At 44.1% G+C, this 14,837-nt stretch overlaps 1 protein-coding gene and 5 non-coding genes across 6 annotated transcripts; all 6 read right to left on the reverse strand.

Annotated features, from left to right (window-relative positions):
• Positions 1 to 144: 144 nt before the first annotated feature.
• On the reverse strand, positions 145 to 5,799 carry LOC112258001 (heat shock cognate 70 kDa protein). The gene is made up of 9 exons (XM_024432032.2): positions 5,672 to 5,799; positions 3,600 to 3,809; positions 3,148 to 3,353; positions 2,897 to 3,049; positions 2,117 to 2,672; positions 1,687 to 1,889; positions 1,281 to 1,479; positions 819 to 1,051; positions 145 to 621 (listed from the first exon to the last, which is right to left on the reverse strand). Exons 2-9 carry the CDS (start codon positions 3,802 to 3,804, stop codon positions 421 to 423), a joined length of 1,956 nt encoding a protein of 651 aa, XP_024287800.1. The 5' UTR covers positions 3,805 to 3,809; positions 5,672 to 5,799; the 3' UTR covers positions 145 to 420.
• On the reverse strand, positions 684 to 777 carry LOC112259523. The gene has a single exon (XR_002954872.1). It is a non-coding gene; the product is annotated as a small nucleolar RNA SNORD14 (small nucleolar RNA).
• Positions 1,117 to 1,210, reverse strand: LOC112259525. Its single transcript, XR_002954875.1, has one exon. It is a non-coding gene; the product is annotated as a small nucleolar RNA SNORD14 (small nucleolar RNA).
• On the reverse strand, positions 1,954 to 2,047 carry LOC112259519. The gene has a single exon (XR_002954868.1). It is a non-coding gene; the product is annotated as a small nucleolar RNA SNORD14 (small nucleolar RNA).
• LOC112259526 lies at positions 2,745 to 2,838 on the reverse strand. Its single transcript, XR_002954876.1, has one exon. It is a non-coding gene; the product is annotated as a small nucleolar RNA SNORD14 (small nucleolar RNA).
• On the reverse strand, positions 3,425 to 3,518 carry LOC112259517. Its single transcript, XR_002954866.1, has one exon. It is a non-coding gene; the product is annotated as a small nucleolar RNA SNORD14 (small nucleolar RNA).
• Positions 5,800 to 14,837: the final 9,038 nt, after the last annotated feature.

Genomic DNA, 14,837 nt, shown 5'->3' on the forward strand with positions numbered 1-14,837 from the left:
TACAGGGTCTAGCAGCTGGAAGTTTGTGGGAAGCTACAAGCAAGATTGCCCTTTGTCATGACAATATTACCCAAAATATGGCCCTTCCTATCATCTTCCCTTTTCCAAAGTAGTGTAAAGGACTCAAACATTTAGAAGTAAAGGTGGAAGGTCACCGTATATTTTATTTTGTCCTAAAGGCATTGTGACAAAGGCAGATGACAACTGAGAAAATACACATGTGAAATTTGACAGCTTAGTTGTGCTAACAGAAAATTACTGTTCCCTGTTGCGTAGCAAACAAAGTTGAAAAATATGTGATCCCTCAACCTTTATTCAAATTTCACTCCTTGACAAGTCACAAGACTCAGACACAAGAGGGTAGAACACATTTCAAACTTCGCTTGTTAGGGGGAGGTAGTTGCAGAAACAATGGAATGTTTAGTCGACTTCCTCAATGGTTGGTCCAGATGATCCACCACCTCCAGGAGCAGCACCACCAGCTCCAGGGAATCCACCAGCCATGCCCTCAGGCATACCGCCGGGCATCCCACCAGCACCCTGGTATAGCTTGGTGATGATGGGGTTGCACACCTTCTCCAGCTCCTTCTGGTGGTGCTCATACTCTTCCTTCTCAGCAGTCTGAGAAATGCAAAAAATTAGCAAAACATACGACTTGAAGATATCAATAGATTTTACGCATGTCGCTCAGACATCCAAGGAAGGTATTAGGCCATCTTTGGTCTTTCAACCTCCGGTGGAAACTACGAATGGCAGGAGTAAACTTCATCACAGCAAGTGGTCCAAGACAGTACAAGTCACCCCAATTAAATTCTTACCTGGTTCTTGTCCAGCCACCCGATGACCTCGTTGCACTTCTCCAGAATCTTAGTCTTGTCCTCATCACTGATTTTCCCCTGCAGTTTCTCATCCTCCACAGTAGACTTCATGTTGAAAGCGTAGGACTCTAGGGAGTTCTTAGAAGAGACCTTGTCACGCTGCACATCATCCTCACACTTGTACTTCTCAGCCTCCTGGACCATGCGCTCAATGTCCTCCTTGCTCAGGCGACCTAATGGAAAATAATCAAATCAACCAATGTTTGACCTAAACTTACAATCAACTGTACTATATTTGTCGCTCAGACATCCAAGGAAGGTATTGGGCCATCTTTGGTCTTTCAACCTCTGGTGGAAACTACGAATGGCAGGAGTAAACTTCATCACAGCAAAACTATTGGGGTCAGGGCTAGTAACCATAGCCCATTTCCAGTGTTGAACTACAATGCCATCCAACATTACCCTTGTCATTGGTGATGGTGATCTTGTTCTCCTTCCCAGTGCTCTTGTCAGCAGCAGACACGTTCATGATGCCGTTAGCATCAATGTCAAATGTGACCTCAATCTGAGGAACACCGCGAGGTGCAGGGGGGATTCCAGTCAGCTCAAACTTGCCCAACAGGTTGTTATCCTTGGTCATGGCCCTCTCACCCTCATACACCTGGAGGATACAGTCAATATTAGAAAACACAGGTTCTCAAATGAGAAGTACATTTCACCAAAAACCGCTCAAGAAAGGCAATCTTTTTTGTCTTTCAACCGCTGGTGGAAACTACAAATAGCAGGAGTAAACGGCATCACAGATAGTGGCCAAAGGAATGAGGAAACATTGCCCTGAAATGGACATTTCTTGCAGGCCCCCGCTCACCTGAATGAGCACACCCGGCTGGTTGTCTGAGTAAGTGGTGAAGGTCTGGGTCTGCTTGGTTGGGATGGTGGTGTTACGTTTGATCAGGACGGTCATGACACCTCCAGCGGTCTCAATACCCAGGGACAGGGGTGTGACGTCCAGCAAAAGCAGGTCCTGGACATTCTCAGACTTGTCACCTGAAAGTATGGCTGCCTGGACAGCTGAAAATGAGAATGGGAGGTTAGACACGTGGAAAAACCTTACTGTAGACGCACTGTGCCATTGTCGCTCAGACATCCAAGGAAGGTATTGGGCCATCTTTGGTCTTTCAACCTCTGGTGGAAACTACGAATGGCAGGATTAAACTTCATCACAGCGAAACTATTGATTTAAGGCTCATTATAGAAGCCCATTGGCCACAGAGCAAACAAGATTATCAGTGATTCACCTGCGCCATAGGCCACAGCTTCGTCGGGGTTGATGCTTTTGTTGAGCTCTTTGCCGTTGAAGAAATCTTGGAGCAGTTTCTGGATCTTGGGGATACGAGTGGAGCCTCCGACCAGGACGATGTCGTGTACCTGGGCTTTGTCCATCTTGGCGTCGCGGAGGGATTTCTCCACTGGGTCAAGGGTGCCACGGAAAAGGTCTGCATTGAGCTCCTCAAAGCGAGCCCTGGTGATGGAGGTGTAGAAGTCGATTCCCTCGTACAATGAGTCGATCTCGATGCTGGCCTGGGTGCTGGAGGACAGGGTGCGCTTTGCCCTCTCACATGCGGTGCGGAGACGGCGAACAGCCCTCTTGTTGTCGCTGATGTCTTTCTTGTACTTGCGCTTGAACTCTGCGATGAAGTGGTTGACCATGCGGTTGTCAAAGTCTTCTCCACCCAAATGAGTGTCTCCAGCAGTGGACTTGACCTCAAAGATGCCATCCTCGATGGTCAGGATGGACACGTCAAAGGTGCCGCCACCCAGATCAAAGATAAGGACATTCCTTTCAGCACCGACCTGAAATAGAAGAGAACCTTCAGTATTTGCAATGAGTACAAGCAAGCCCTGATCTATGACATGGCTAAATATTCGCTCAGACATCCAAGGAAGGTATTGGGCCATCTTTGGTCTTTCAACCTCTGGTGGAAACTACGAATGGCAGGAGTAAACTTCATCACAGCAAATAAGCACTGCATTGCAGTCCTTTTCAACAACAAAAAATATCAAGTAATGGAGTTAACCTTCTTGTCCAGGCCGTAGGCAATGGCAGCAGCAGTTGGCTCATTGATGATACGCAGCACATTCAGCCCCGAGATGGTACCAGCATCTTTGGTTGCCTGGCGCTGGGAGTCATTGAAGTAGGCAGGTACGGTAACAACAGCATTGTTGACAGTCTAGGGAGAAAAAATGTCCATGCATTTGAATAATCCAATAGACCAGTCATGGTAAACTAAAAACAACTTCCTGTTACAGAACCAGCCACAACACTTACTTTCCCAAGGTAGGCCTCAGCAATCTCCTTCATCTTGACCAGAACCATAGATGAAATTTCTTCTGGGTAGAAGGACTTAGTCTCTCCTTTGTATTCAACTTGGAGCTTAGGCCGAGTAGAATCATTGATAACTTCAAAGGGCCAATGCTTCATGTCCGATTGAACAACTCCATCATCAAACCTGCGGCCAATCAGTCTCTTAGCATCTGCAACAAGACAACCAGTTAGATTTAGCATTTCCTACAGCGATATGGAGTCAAGCGAGTTGAATGGCGTGTCACTCAGACATCCAAGGAAGGTTTTGGGCCATCTTTGGTCTTTCAACCTCTGGTGGAAACTACGAATGGCAGGAATAAACTTCATCACAGTGAACAAGCGTTGCTACAAAGTCAAAAATTATAAATCACCAATCTACTAATTTTAGGAGACATTACCAGAACGTAAAAACGTACCGAATACTGTGTTGCAGGGGTTCATGGCAACCTGATTCTTGGCAGCATCACCAATGAGCCTCTCAGAGTCAGTGAAGGCAACATAGCTTGGAGTGGTCCTGTTGCCTTGGTCATTGGCAATGATTTCAACCTTGCCATGCTGGAAGACACCCACGCAGGAGTAGGTGGTCCCAAGATCGATGCCGACTGCTGGTCCCTTAGACATGTTACCTGGACAATGAAGAACAGCATGGTGTTAGGAAACAAATGGACACTATGCGAGAATACAACAAATGCAGTAAAAAAATCAGCAGTCACTAGAAGCCAATGTGGTCATCAAAATACGTTGGTCATGTGTAAACATTAGTTAACCCTCTAGGCCCAACTGCACATTGTGAGACTCAAGTACCATCCTAGGAATGTTCCAATGTGGGACAGGTCTTTGAAAACGGCTAAATTCGTGTTCACATTTGCAATGGTATTCCTCAACCTAACTGAGTAAAATTGATGCGACATTGTATTTTTCGACATTGTCAATTAGTATGGTAGAGCCCTGATTGTGTTTCATGGTATTGGACATCTTCACTGAGTTAAACACCTCCACTCCTGTCATTGTTGCGGGACAGGAAATCATTGTACGAAGTTGCGCCTTGTCGGGGATAGTTCCAGATTTACATTTTGCCACCTCAGGCACTCCCTAGTGCCATTTGCCTCTTAGGGGCAGGCATAAAAGTAGATAAGTAATTAGTCATTGTAGTTAATTACCACATGTTCTCAAATATGTAGGAAATTGACACGTTGGAAGTTACAAACTACCTACTACATGGCACAGTTCAGGCTGGATCTGATTTAACTCAAGAAACGGCAACAAACGCACTGAGCTCACGGGGGAAAATATTCCTCAAATAATTGAGCCAAAGTCAGTCAATTAGGGGTTTGAAATACTAACAATATGACCACCCCATGTTCAGATATTGGATTAACATGTTAAATTTAAAGCCACTAAGCAAAACCGCAGCCATTTCCGGGTTGCCAAAACTGATATTTTCCAGAATACAGTTTATGCAGCAACTATAGCGTAGAGAATGATCGCAAACTACTGAATTATTTTCCAACGCCAAAAATACTTTCAGCTGGTGTACAAAATAGAAAGTAGAAGCAGAAAAGAAGCTTGTGACCCGGAAGCATAGAAATGGCGCAACAATCAGATATACCGCTTTTAAGACTTTCAATGAGAGCTCTATAACTCGCATGTGAATTACGGCCAGGTCGCCCAAAAAGTTAATTCAGTTTATTTGATACCAATGACTAGAGAAACAAAAAACGTCCTTTATTTTAAGTCCTACGCTCAAAATAGTGATCGCTATAAAGAGATCATAAGATATAACACAATAACCAAAGTTAAATATTTGTCCCCCGAACAGCCTATGAGAATCAGGTCAGCAAAACTAAAGTATCGACTAATAAAAACGGTTTAATTCAAGATAGTGCTCATTGCTACACCAAGTTCAGCAACAGATACCGGTATGTACCGGTATTACACTTCAGTAAGAACTATGGACGGCCATATGTGCGTCACATCACGCGGGGTGCAGTCTCTAGAACGTTCTAGAACTAGGCCGACCACGAGGGTGGTCGCGCGCCATATCCTGGTATACCGCATACAAACGTTGTTACCTAGCGCAGTGACAGAAACTGTTTGAAACTGTCGATCGAATGTCAACCAAATAATTAGCTGTGATGTGTTAACACGACATTAAAGGTTGACCGATTAGTTAGCAAGCAAAGGCCAACTAAAAGCTAACTAGTTACCCAACGTTAAGAGTTAAATGATATCAAATAGGATAGAAAATGTAAATATATTGCAGTAATTCCGAGTTAAAGCTAGATCAGTTAGGTAAGTTTTACAAGGTTTAATTTGTCGACTAGGTGATATTAGTTAAAACTACAAGGCCAAGTAGTTCATTTACGTTAGCCATCCTTGTCTTCCGGATATAAAATTACCCTGCTTGTGGTCAGCAAAATAAATTACGGTGAACTAAAAAAAAAACGCTTTCATTTTTACATTACTATTAAATTAAACTATTTCTTACCGAATTAATTATTTGACCGAAGGTGATGCTGATGTTGATCGGAGTTGAACAATGGCGAAGCCTCCCTTTCTTCGCCTTGTGTGTTGTGAGAGAAAGAAGGAAGGATAAGTCTACCATTACTATATAAACGGCAAGGCAACCAATCATAGCTCAGGATTCAACTTGACATTCCAAAATACCAATAAAACACAGGCTGTTGCTCCCTCCCACTGCCCATGAAGACGTCGGGTTGCGTTCGCACCGGATACACTTTTTATTTTTTTTAATTTAACCTTTATTTAACCTTTATTTAACCAGGTAGGTTAGTTGAGAACAAGTTCTCATTTGCAACTGCGACCTGGCCAAGATAAAGCATAGCAGTTCGACATATACAACAACACAGAGTTACACATGGAATAAACAAAACATACAGTCAATAATACAGTAGAAAAGAATGCACAGTGAGTGCAAATGAGGTAAGATAAGAGAGTTAAGGCAATAAATAGGCCATGGTGGCGAAGTAATTACAATATAGCTATTAAACACTGGAATGTTAAGATGTGTAGAAGATGAATGTGCAAGTAGAGATACTGAGGTGCAAAGGAGCAAGATAAATAAATAAATACAGTATGGGGATGAGGTAATGCAATCAGTCGATATACTCGACAACTAGCATCAGAAATCATGCGATTTAAATCAGACCGTGGGGCCCGCCTGATTCACAAGTGAGTCAGAAGGTTCTAATCAACGTTTCGTATCGTGGTGTAGATGTACTGTATTGACAATGGCACAATAACGCGAGATCACATTTCCAGCATGGCCGACAACAAGACCTCCCTTGCCCGCCATAGGAAGCAAAATTGTAATTATTAAATTATAAGTGAGCATTGCATTTGCAGTTCTTAAATTATTTAAAACATATTTTTAAACTCTGAAACACTGAACGAGCTTCGGCAACTCCTGGTCCATGTGACTATCTTTACTGACATTGCTAGCCCTTGGTTGCGTTGCTAGCCCTCGGGCGCGTTCCAGGATGCAGGTCGACAAGGATACGTTCCTTGCCAGGATGCGGTTGCGTTGCTAGGCCGCAACCGCGTCGCAGGTCTGCATGGGTGCGTCAAGATTGTCTTCATGGCTTCAGAATTTCTGGATATATTATAATCGATATTTGACATAACAGATTAGCATAATTGGTTCAGATTATTTGATGATTTATTGGCCTCTACTTTTATTTATTTTTTTACAAATCCCAAATCACTATTGCAGGGTTGACCAACTCTGTTCCTGAGGAGCGACCATCCTGTAGGTTTTTTCGCTCCAAACCCAGCAGTAACTAACGTGATTCAACTTATCAACCAGTTAGTTAGGTGCGCTAGATAAGGGTCTGAACAAAAACCTACACTCCCATTCCAACCCAGAATTCCTTACTGGATTTCTATTGACTTCCAAGACAAGATTTGGAAGGATGGCCACACGAGGCTAGTGTTGAACATATCACCTAACCACATATTGGTGGTGTTCCTGCCTGATTATGTTGAAGACTTTGCGTTGCATAAACCAATGTTTGTGCGCCACGTCATTAGGTGTCGTGAAGTACATTCCTATATCATATGATGTTAGTTAGCTGATATGTTAAACACCTATCCAAGCTTTGCGTGATCTGACAGGCATCTGCAATGTAGTCAGGCAGGAATGCCACCCATATGATATAGCGGAGCAGTATAGCAATCTATTGGTTGATGCAATACATTATCTGCAATTCATAATCCAAGATGGCGTAGCAGTCAGGCGTCTTTGTCCTGTCGTGTCCCTTGTATATATCGTTTTACATATTTTTCGTCGCATATCCTTTAAAATATTTAGCTAAACCTCATCATCTAAATACTCTCCTGCAACCCGCCTCACCCAATGTGGTGTGGATCTGCTTTTTTTTCCTAAAGTATTTATATCTACTTCGGATCTGGAATCCCTCAACTGAAGCTAGCCAGCTAACTACCAGATATCAGTCAGCAAACCATTGCCAGTGGTCATCAGCTAATCTTCAGCTCGGAATGCTCTTGCCAGTTCAAACAACATGACTCTAACCAGAGCATAACGGACCTGTTATTTTTATCCCCGGATTCCTACCGCAAACTGAACATTTTCATCTGGATCTTCACAACTAGCTAACCGCAATCCCGGATGACTAATCCTGGCTAGCATTTCCATCCCAGAGCAAGCACCAATTTAGCTTGAAGCTAGCCCGACCAGGGCTCCTGTGCTTCCACCGAAGCATACTCCAGGGTTACAATATCGGCCTGCTAGCTACCTAGAGCTACTTGGAACCTACTTGGAATAATTCCACGACTGGTCTATCGACGTCACCACACGAAGAGGCAAAAACAGACTTACCCCCATTGCAATGTTTCCCCCCCCCCAAAGGCTAACTTTCTAGCCCCTGCTATCTGCTTGCTTGCTAACCCGGGCTGCTAACTGCTAAACTGCCGGGCCCTGGTCTGCTAACTGCTAGCTTGCCTGTCCGGTCTGCTAACTTCTTGCTTGCTAACCCGGTCTGCTAACTGCTAGCTTGCACTGGTCTACTAACTGCTAGCCCATGCTAACTGCTTGCTTGCTAACCCGGCCTGCTAACTGCTAGCTTGCCCTGTTTTACTAGCTGCTAGCTTGTTTAGCTCCGGCTTACTAACTGTTAGCTTGTTAGCCTGCTAACTGTCTGAATCGCCGTGTCCCCAGCCAGCCCAACCACTCACTGGACCCATATGTTCACTTGGCTACGCATGCCTCTCTCTAATATCAATATGCCTTGTCTATTACTGTCCTGGTTAGTGATTACTGTCTTATTTCACTGTAGAGACTCTAGCCCTGCTCAATATGCCTCAACCAACCATGTTGTTCCACCTCCTACGTATGCGATGACATCACCTGGTTTAAACATCTCTAGAGACTATATCTCTCTCTTCATTACTCAATGCCTAGGTTTACCTACAATGTACTCATATCCTACCATATCTTTGTCTGTACACTATGCCTTGAATCTATGCTATCGTGCCCAGAAACCTGCTCCTTTTACTCTCTGTTCTGAACGTGCTAGACGGCCAGTTCGTATAGTCTTTAGCCGTACCCTTATCCTACTTCTCCTCTGTTCCTCTGGGGATGTGGAGGTTAATCCTGGTCCTGCAGCGCCTAGCTCCACTCCCACCCCCCAGGTGCTCTCATTTGCTGACTTCTGTAATCGTAAAAGCCTTGGTTTCATGCATGTTAGCATTAGAAGCCTACTCCCTAAGTTGGTTTTACTCACTGCTTTAGCACACTCTGCCAACCCAGATGTCTTAGCCGTGTCTGAATCCTGGCTTAGGAAAACCACCAAAAACCCTGAAATCTCCATTGCTAACTATAACGTTTTCACCCAAGATAGAACTACCGAAGGGGGCGGTGTTGCAATCTACTGCAAAGATAACCTGCAGAGTTCTGTATTACTTTCTAAGTCTGTACCCAAACAATTTGAGCTTCTACTTCTAAAAATTCACCTTTCCAGAAACAAGTCTCTCACTGTTACCGCTTGCTATAGACCTCCCTCTGCCCCCAGCTGTGCCCTCGATACTATATGTGAACTGATTGCCCCTCATCTATCTTCTGAGCTCGTGCTACTAGGTGACCTAAACTGAGACATGCTTAACACCCCGGCCATCCTACAAACTAAGCTTGATGCCCTCAATCGCACACAAATGATCAATGAACCTACCAGGCACAACCCCAAATCAGTAAACACGGGCACCCTCATAGATGTCATCCTAACTAATTCGCCCTCCAAATACACCTCTGCTGTTTTCAATCAAGATCTCAGCGATCACTGCCTCATTGCCTGCATCCGTAATGGGTCTGGGACCAAACGACCACCCCTCATCACTGTCAAACGCTCCCTGAAACACTTCTGCGAGCAGGCCTTTCTAATCGACCTGGCCGGGGTATCCTGGAATGACATTGACCTCATCCCGTCAGTAGATGATGCCTGGCTATTCTTTAAAAGTGCCATCCTCACCATCTTAGATAAGCATCCCCCTCTAAAAAAATGTAGAACTAGGAATAGATATAGTCCTTGGTTCACGCCAGACCTGTCTGCCCTTGACCAGCACAAAAACATCCTGTGGTGTTCTGCATTAGCATCGAATAGCCCCCGTGATATGCACCTTTTCAGGGAAGTTAGGAACAAATATACACAGGCAGTTAGAAAAGCTAAGGCAAGCTTTTTCAAACAGAAATTTGCATCCTGTAGTACTAACTCAAAAAAGTTTTGGGACACTGTAAAGTCCATGGAGAATAAGAGCACCTCCTCCCAGCATTTCTCTACGGCTGGCCATGTTTTCGACATGGCTACCCCTACCCCGGTCAACTGCCCGGCACCCTCCACAGCAACCCGCCAAAGCCCCCACCATTTCTCCTTTAACCAAATCCAGATAGCCGATGTTCTGAAAGAGCTGCAAAATCTGGACCCCTACAAATCAGCTGGACTAGACAATCTGGACCCTTTCTTTCTAAAATTATCTGCCGAAATTGTTGCAACCCCTATTACTAGCCTGTTCAACCTCTCTTTCGTATCATCTGAGATTCCCAAAGATTGGAAAGCAGCCGGGTTCATCCCCCTCTTCAAAGGGGGTGACACGAGACCCAAACTGCTACAGACCTATATCTATCCTACCCTGTCTTTCTAAGGTCTTCGAAAGCCAAGTTAACAAACAGATTACTGACCATTTCGAATCCCACCACACCTTCTCTCTATGCAATCTGGTTTCAGAGCTGGTCATGGGTGCACCTCAGCCACGCTCAAGGTTCTAAACGACATCATAACCGCCATCGATAAGAGACATTACTGTGCAGCCGTATTTATCGACCTGGCCAAGGCTTTCAACTCTGCAAATCACAACATTCTTATTGGCAGACTCGACAGCCTTGGTTTCTCAAATGATTGCCTCGCCTGGTTTACCAACTACTTCTCTGATAGAGTTCAGTGTGTCAAATCAGAGGGCCTGTTGTCTGGACCTCTGACAATCTCTATGGGTGTGCCACAGGGTTCAATTCTCGGACTGACTCTCTTTTCTGTATACATTAATGATGTTGCTCTTGCTGCTGGTGATTCTCTGATCCACCTCTACGCAGACAACACCATTCTGTATACTTCTGGCCCCTCCTTGGACACTGTGTTAACTAACCTCCAGACGAGCTTCAATGCCATACAACTCTCCTTCCGTGGCCTCCAACTGCTTTTAAACGTAAGTAAAACTAAATGCATGCTTTTCAATCGATCGCTGCCCGCACATGCTCGCCCGTCCAGCATCACTACTCTGGACGGCTCTGACAACTACAAATACCTGGGTGTCTGGGTAGACTGTAACCTCTCCTTCCAGACTCACATTAAGCATCTCCAATCCAAAATTAAATCTAGAATCGGCTTCCTATATCACAACAAAGCATCCTTCACTCATGCTGCCAAACATACCCTTGTAAAACTGACCATCCTACCGATCCTCGACTTCGGTGATGTCATCTATAAAATAGCCTCCAACACTCTACTCAACAAACTGGATGCAGTCTATCACAGTGCCATCCGTTTTGTCACCAAAGCCCCATACACTACCCACCATTGCGACCTGTACGCTCTCGTTGGTTGGCACTCGCTTCATACTCGTCGCCAAACCCACTGGCTACAGATTATCTACAAGTCTCTGCTAGGTAAAGCCCCGCCTTATCTCAGCTATGGTCACCATAGCAGCACCCACCCGTAGCACTCGCTCCAGCAGGTATATCTCACTGGTCACCCCCAAAGCAAATTCCTCCTTTGGTCGTCTTTCCTTCCAGTTCTCTGCTGCCCATGACTGGAACGAATTGCAAAACTCTCTGAAGCTGGAGACTCACATCTCCCTCACTAGCTTTAAGCACCAACTGTCAGAGCAGTTTACAGATCACTGCACCTGTACTTAGCCTATCTGTAAACAGCTCATCTATCTACCTACCTCATCCCCATACTGGTATTTATTTATTTATTTTGCTCCTTTGTACCCCAGTATCTCTACCTGCACATTCATCTTCTGCCGATCTACCATTCCAGTGTTTAATTGCTATATTGTAATTACTTCGCCACCATGGTCTATTTATTTCTGTAACTTACCTCATTTGCACTCACTGTATATAGACTTTTTTTTTTGTTCTACTGTATTATTGACTGTATGTTTTGTTTATTCCATGTGTAACTCTGTGTTGTTGTATGTGTCGTATTGCTACGCTTTATCTTGGCCAGGTCGCAGTTGCAAATGAGAACTTGTTCTCAACTAGCCTACCTGGTTAAATTATGGTGAAATAAATCAAATCAAATAAAAATTTGGTCAGGGCCTGGAACATGACCCTCAACTAGCTGAATCAGGTATGTTAGGTTAGGGTTGGACTGAATACCCACAGGATGGTAGATCTCCAGGAAGAGAGTTAGGTAGATCTGTTGTGACCTATGTAAGTACTAGGTCATATTTATTGGTGCGGACCGTAGCAGAATTCCCTCTTTCAATGGAAAACAAAAAAAAGTGTTTCTTTATAGGACAAGTTCAGGTAGGCAGATTCAGTCCATCTTCGTTCTGTTTGGTGCCTATTGAATATGACCCTGTACTGCCGCCTCCAATCAAGTCCCAGGCTTTTATGGGCACACTGCCCATCATTTGCTCTTCTATAGTTTTGTGTTTGTTTAGAGAGGAGTCTCACGCATTGGTCTTTGACCGATGGCTGACACAGATTCTACTTTATGAATTCAGAAAGACTGCCTCTGTTCATGAAAAAGATAAAAAGGAATTCGGTGAAGGACTGGTCGTGGTCTCATGTTTCATCTGTGTGTAGTGACATTAGATTGGTCTGTTACACTGGTCGCAGCAAAACTCTTTATTGCCACACAATCAGAGTTGGTGGTAATTGCTTTTGGTACAGCATGATAGGCAAAATTTTTAGTTTGAATGTATTAGTCGATAAGTACAACATTTTAAGGCACAGTGTGAATTGCATTGACTCTTAAATGGCAAGAGACAAAATAATATAGAACAGCAAAAAATACATGAACAAAAAAACCCAGACATACAGCTGTGCCAGGGGAAAAAAACCTCTCCCCCAATGTCAACAAAACAAAAGAGCTGATCGTGGACTTCTGGAGACAGCAGAGGGAACACGCTCCCATCCACATCGACGGGAGCGCAGTGGAGAAGGTGAAAAGCTTCAAGTTCCTCGCCATACACATCACTGACAATCTGATGGTCCACCCTCATAGACAGTGTGGTGAGGCGCAACAGCTCCTCTTCAACCTCAGGAGCCTGAAGAAATTTGTCTTGGCCGTTAAGACCCTCACAATCTTTTACAGATGCACCTCTTGAGAGCATTCTGTCGGACTGTATCACCGCCTGGCACTGCAACTGCACCGCCTGCAACTGCAGGGCTCTCCAGTGGGTGGTGCGGTCTGCCAAATGCATCACAGGGGGCAAACTACCTGCCCTCCAGGACACCTACAGCACCCAAAGTCACAGGAAGGCCAAAAAGATCATTAAGGACACCAACCACCCGAGCCACGGCCTGTTCATCCGCTATCATCCAGAAGGCGAGCTCAGTACAGGTGCATCAAAGCAGGGACCGAGAGACTGGAAAACAGCTTCTATCTCAAGGCCATCAGATTTTTAAATAGCTGTCACTAGCCAGCACCCTGCCCTGAACTTAGTCACTTTCACTAGTCGGCTACCACCCGGTTACTCAACCATGCACCTTAGAGGCTGCTGCCCTATGCACATAGACATGGAATCACTGGTCACTTTCATAATGGAACACTGGTCACTTTAATAATGTTTACATCCTGTTTTACTCATTTCATATGCATATACTGTATTCTAGTCAATGTCACTCTGACATTGCTCATCCTAATATTTATATATTTCTTAATTCCATTCTTTTACTTTTAGATTTGTGTGTATTGTTGTGAATTGTTAGATACTACTGCACTGTTTGGAGCTAGGAACACAAGCATTTCGCTACACTTACAATAACATCTGCTAAATATGTGATTTAAAAATATATATATTTCACCTTTATTTAACCAGGTAGGCAAGTTGAGAACATGTTCTCATTTACAATTGCGACCTGGCCAAGATAAAGCAAAGCTGTTCGACACATACAACAACACAGAGTTACACATTGAGTAAAACAAACATACAGTCAATACAGTAGAAAAATAAGTCTATATACAACGTGAGGTGAGATAAGGGAGGTAAAGGCAAAAAAAGGCCATGGTGGTGAAGTAAATACAATTTAGCAAGTAAAACACTGGAATGGTAGATTCGCAGTGGAAGAATGTGCAAAGTAGAGATAGAAATTGTGGCTACCAATCTACATTCCATTAAAGTGTCCATCCATGGCCAAAAACGTGAGAGTAGAGCTGGGGAGCAGGGTGGCAAAATATAGCCATCTGCATTGTACTGGCTCAAGCTCCTTCTCTAGCTCTTTGGTGCAACTGACAAGCTGAACATCACCATACTCCAGCACAACATCCTTGAATACATGAGCCCTTGTAATATTATTATAATATTCGTATAACCCATCTACTGTACATCAGCACCATATCACCAGGTCAAATTCCTGGCACGTGTAAATGTTCTTGGTGAAGCTTGTTCTGATTTTACGGCCCGTTGTTACAAAGTTATTTACAAACAGAAGCAAAATCACCATGTCAATAGCAACACAGTAACATAACAATAGTGTACCACATCAGCCAACATATCATGGAAACAACCTCACTAGTGAGTCCTAGCAATAGTCAGTAGAGTAGGTTTTTAGTGTGTTAATGGCTAAGGGCACAAAGCTTATACTGAAACATGCCTTATTGCATCGTACAGTACCAATGGCTGGATGTGAATAATATGAAGTCAGTATTTTCTGCCATGGGGCTTACCTTGTGTGTAATCTTGTATTATGCCTTAGTGATTTCTTAGCTGATTATGGCCCACTTCTCATATGAAATCTGTGATAAGTATACTGATCCATATATAGCACTGGATTAGGATATGTCTTAACAAGTGTCATTCTATTCTTAGGTCAAAGAAGAGCGTACATTTTCCTGATCAAATAGGGGTATTGAAGGCCTTTTTTGACCTGCTGGCAGAGGCAGCCACCAGAACTG

The sequence above is a fragment of the Oncorhynchus tshawytscha genome, linkage group LG09 (genome assembly GCF_018296145.1).
Source record: "Oncorhynchus tshawytscha isolate Ot180627B linkage group LG09, Otsh_v2.0, whole genome shotgun sequence".
NCBI classification, from domain to species: Eukaryota; Metazoa; Chordata; class Actinopteri; order Salmoniformes; family Salmonidae; genus Oncorhynchus; species Oncorhynchus tshawytscha.

Bases quoted from the DNA above. Each gene is read 5' to 3' on its own strand.
- LOC112258001 (XM_024432032.2), bottom strand. From the start codon at position 3,804: ATGTCTAAGGGACCAGCAGTCGGCATCGATCTTGGGACCACCTACTCC. The intron at 3,354-3,599 runs GTACGTTTTTAC...GTCTTGTTGCAG, and splicing joins CCCCTGCAACACAGTATTCG to ATGCTAAGAGACTGATTGGC. The intron at 622-818 runs GTAAGAATTTAA...TGCATTTCTCAG, and splicing joins GGTGGCTGGACAAGAACCAG to ACTGCTGAGAAGGAAGAGTA.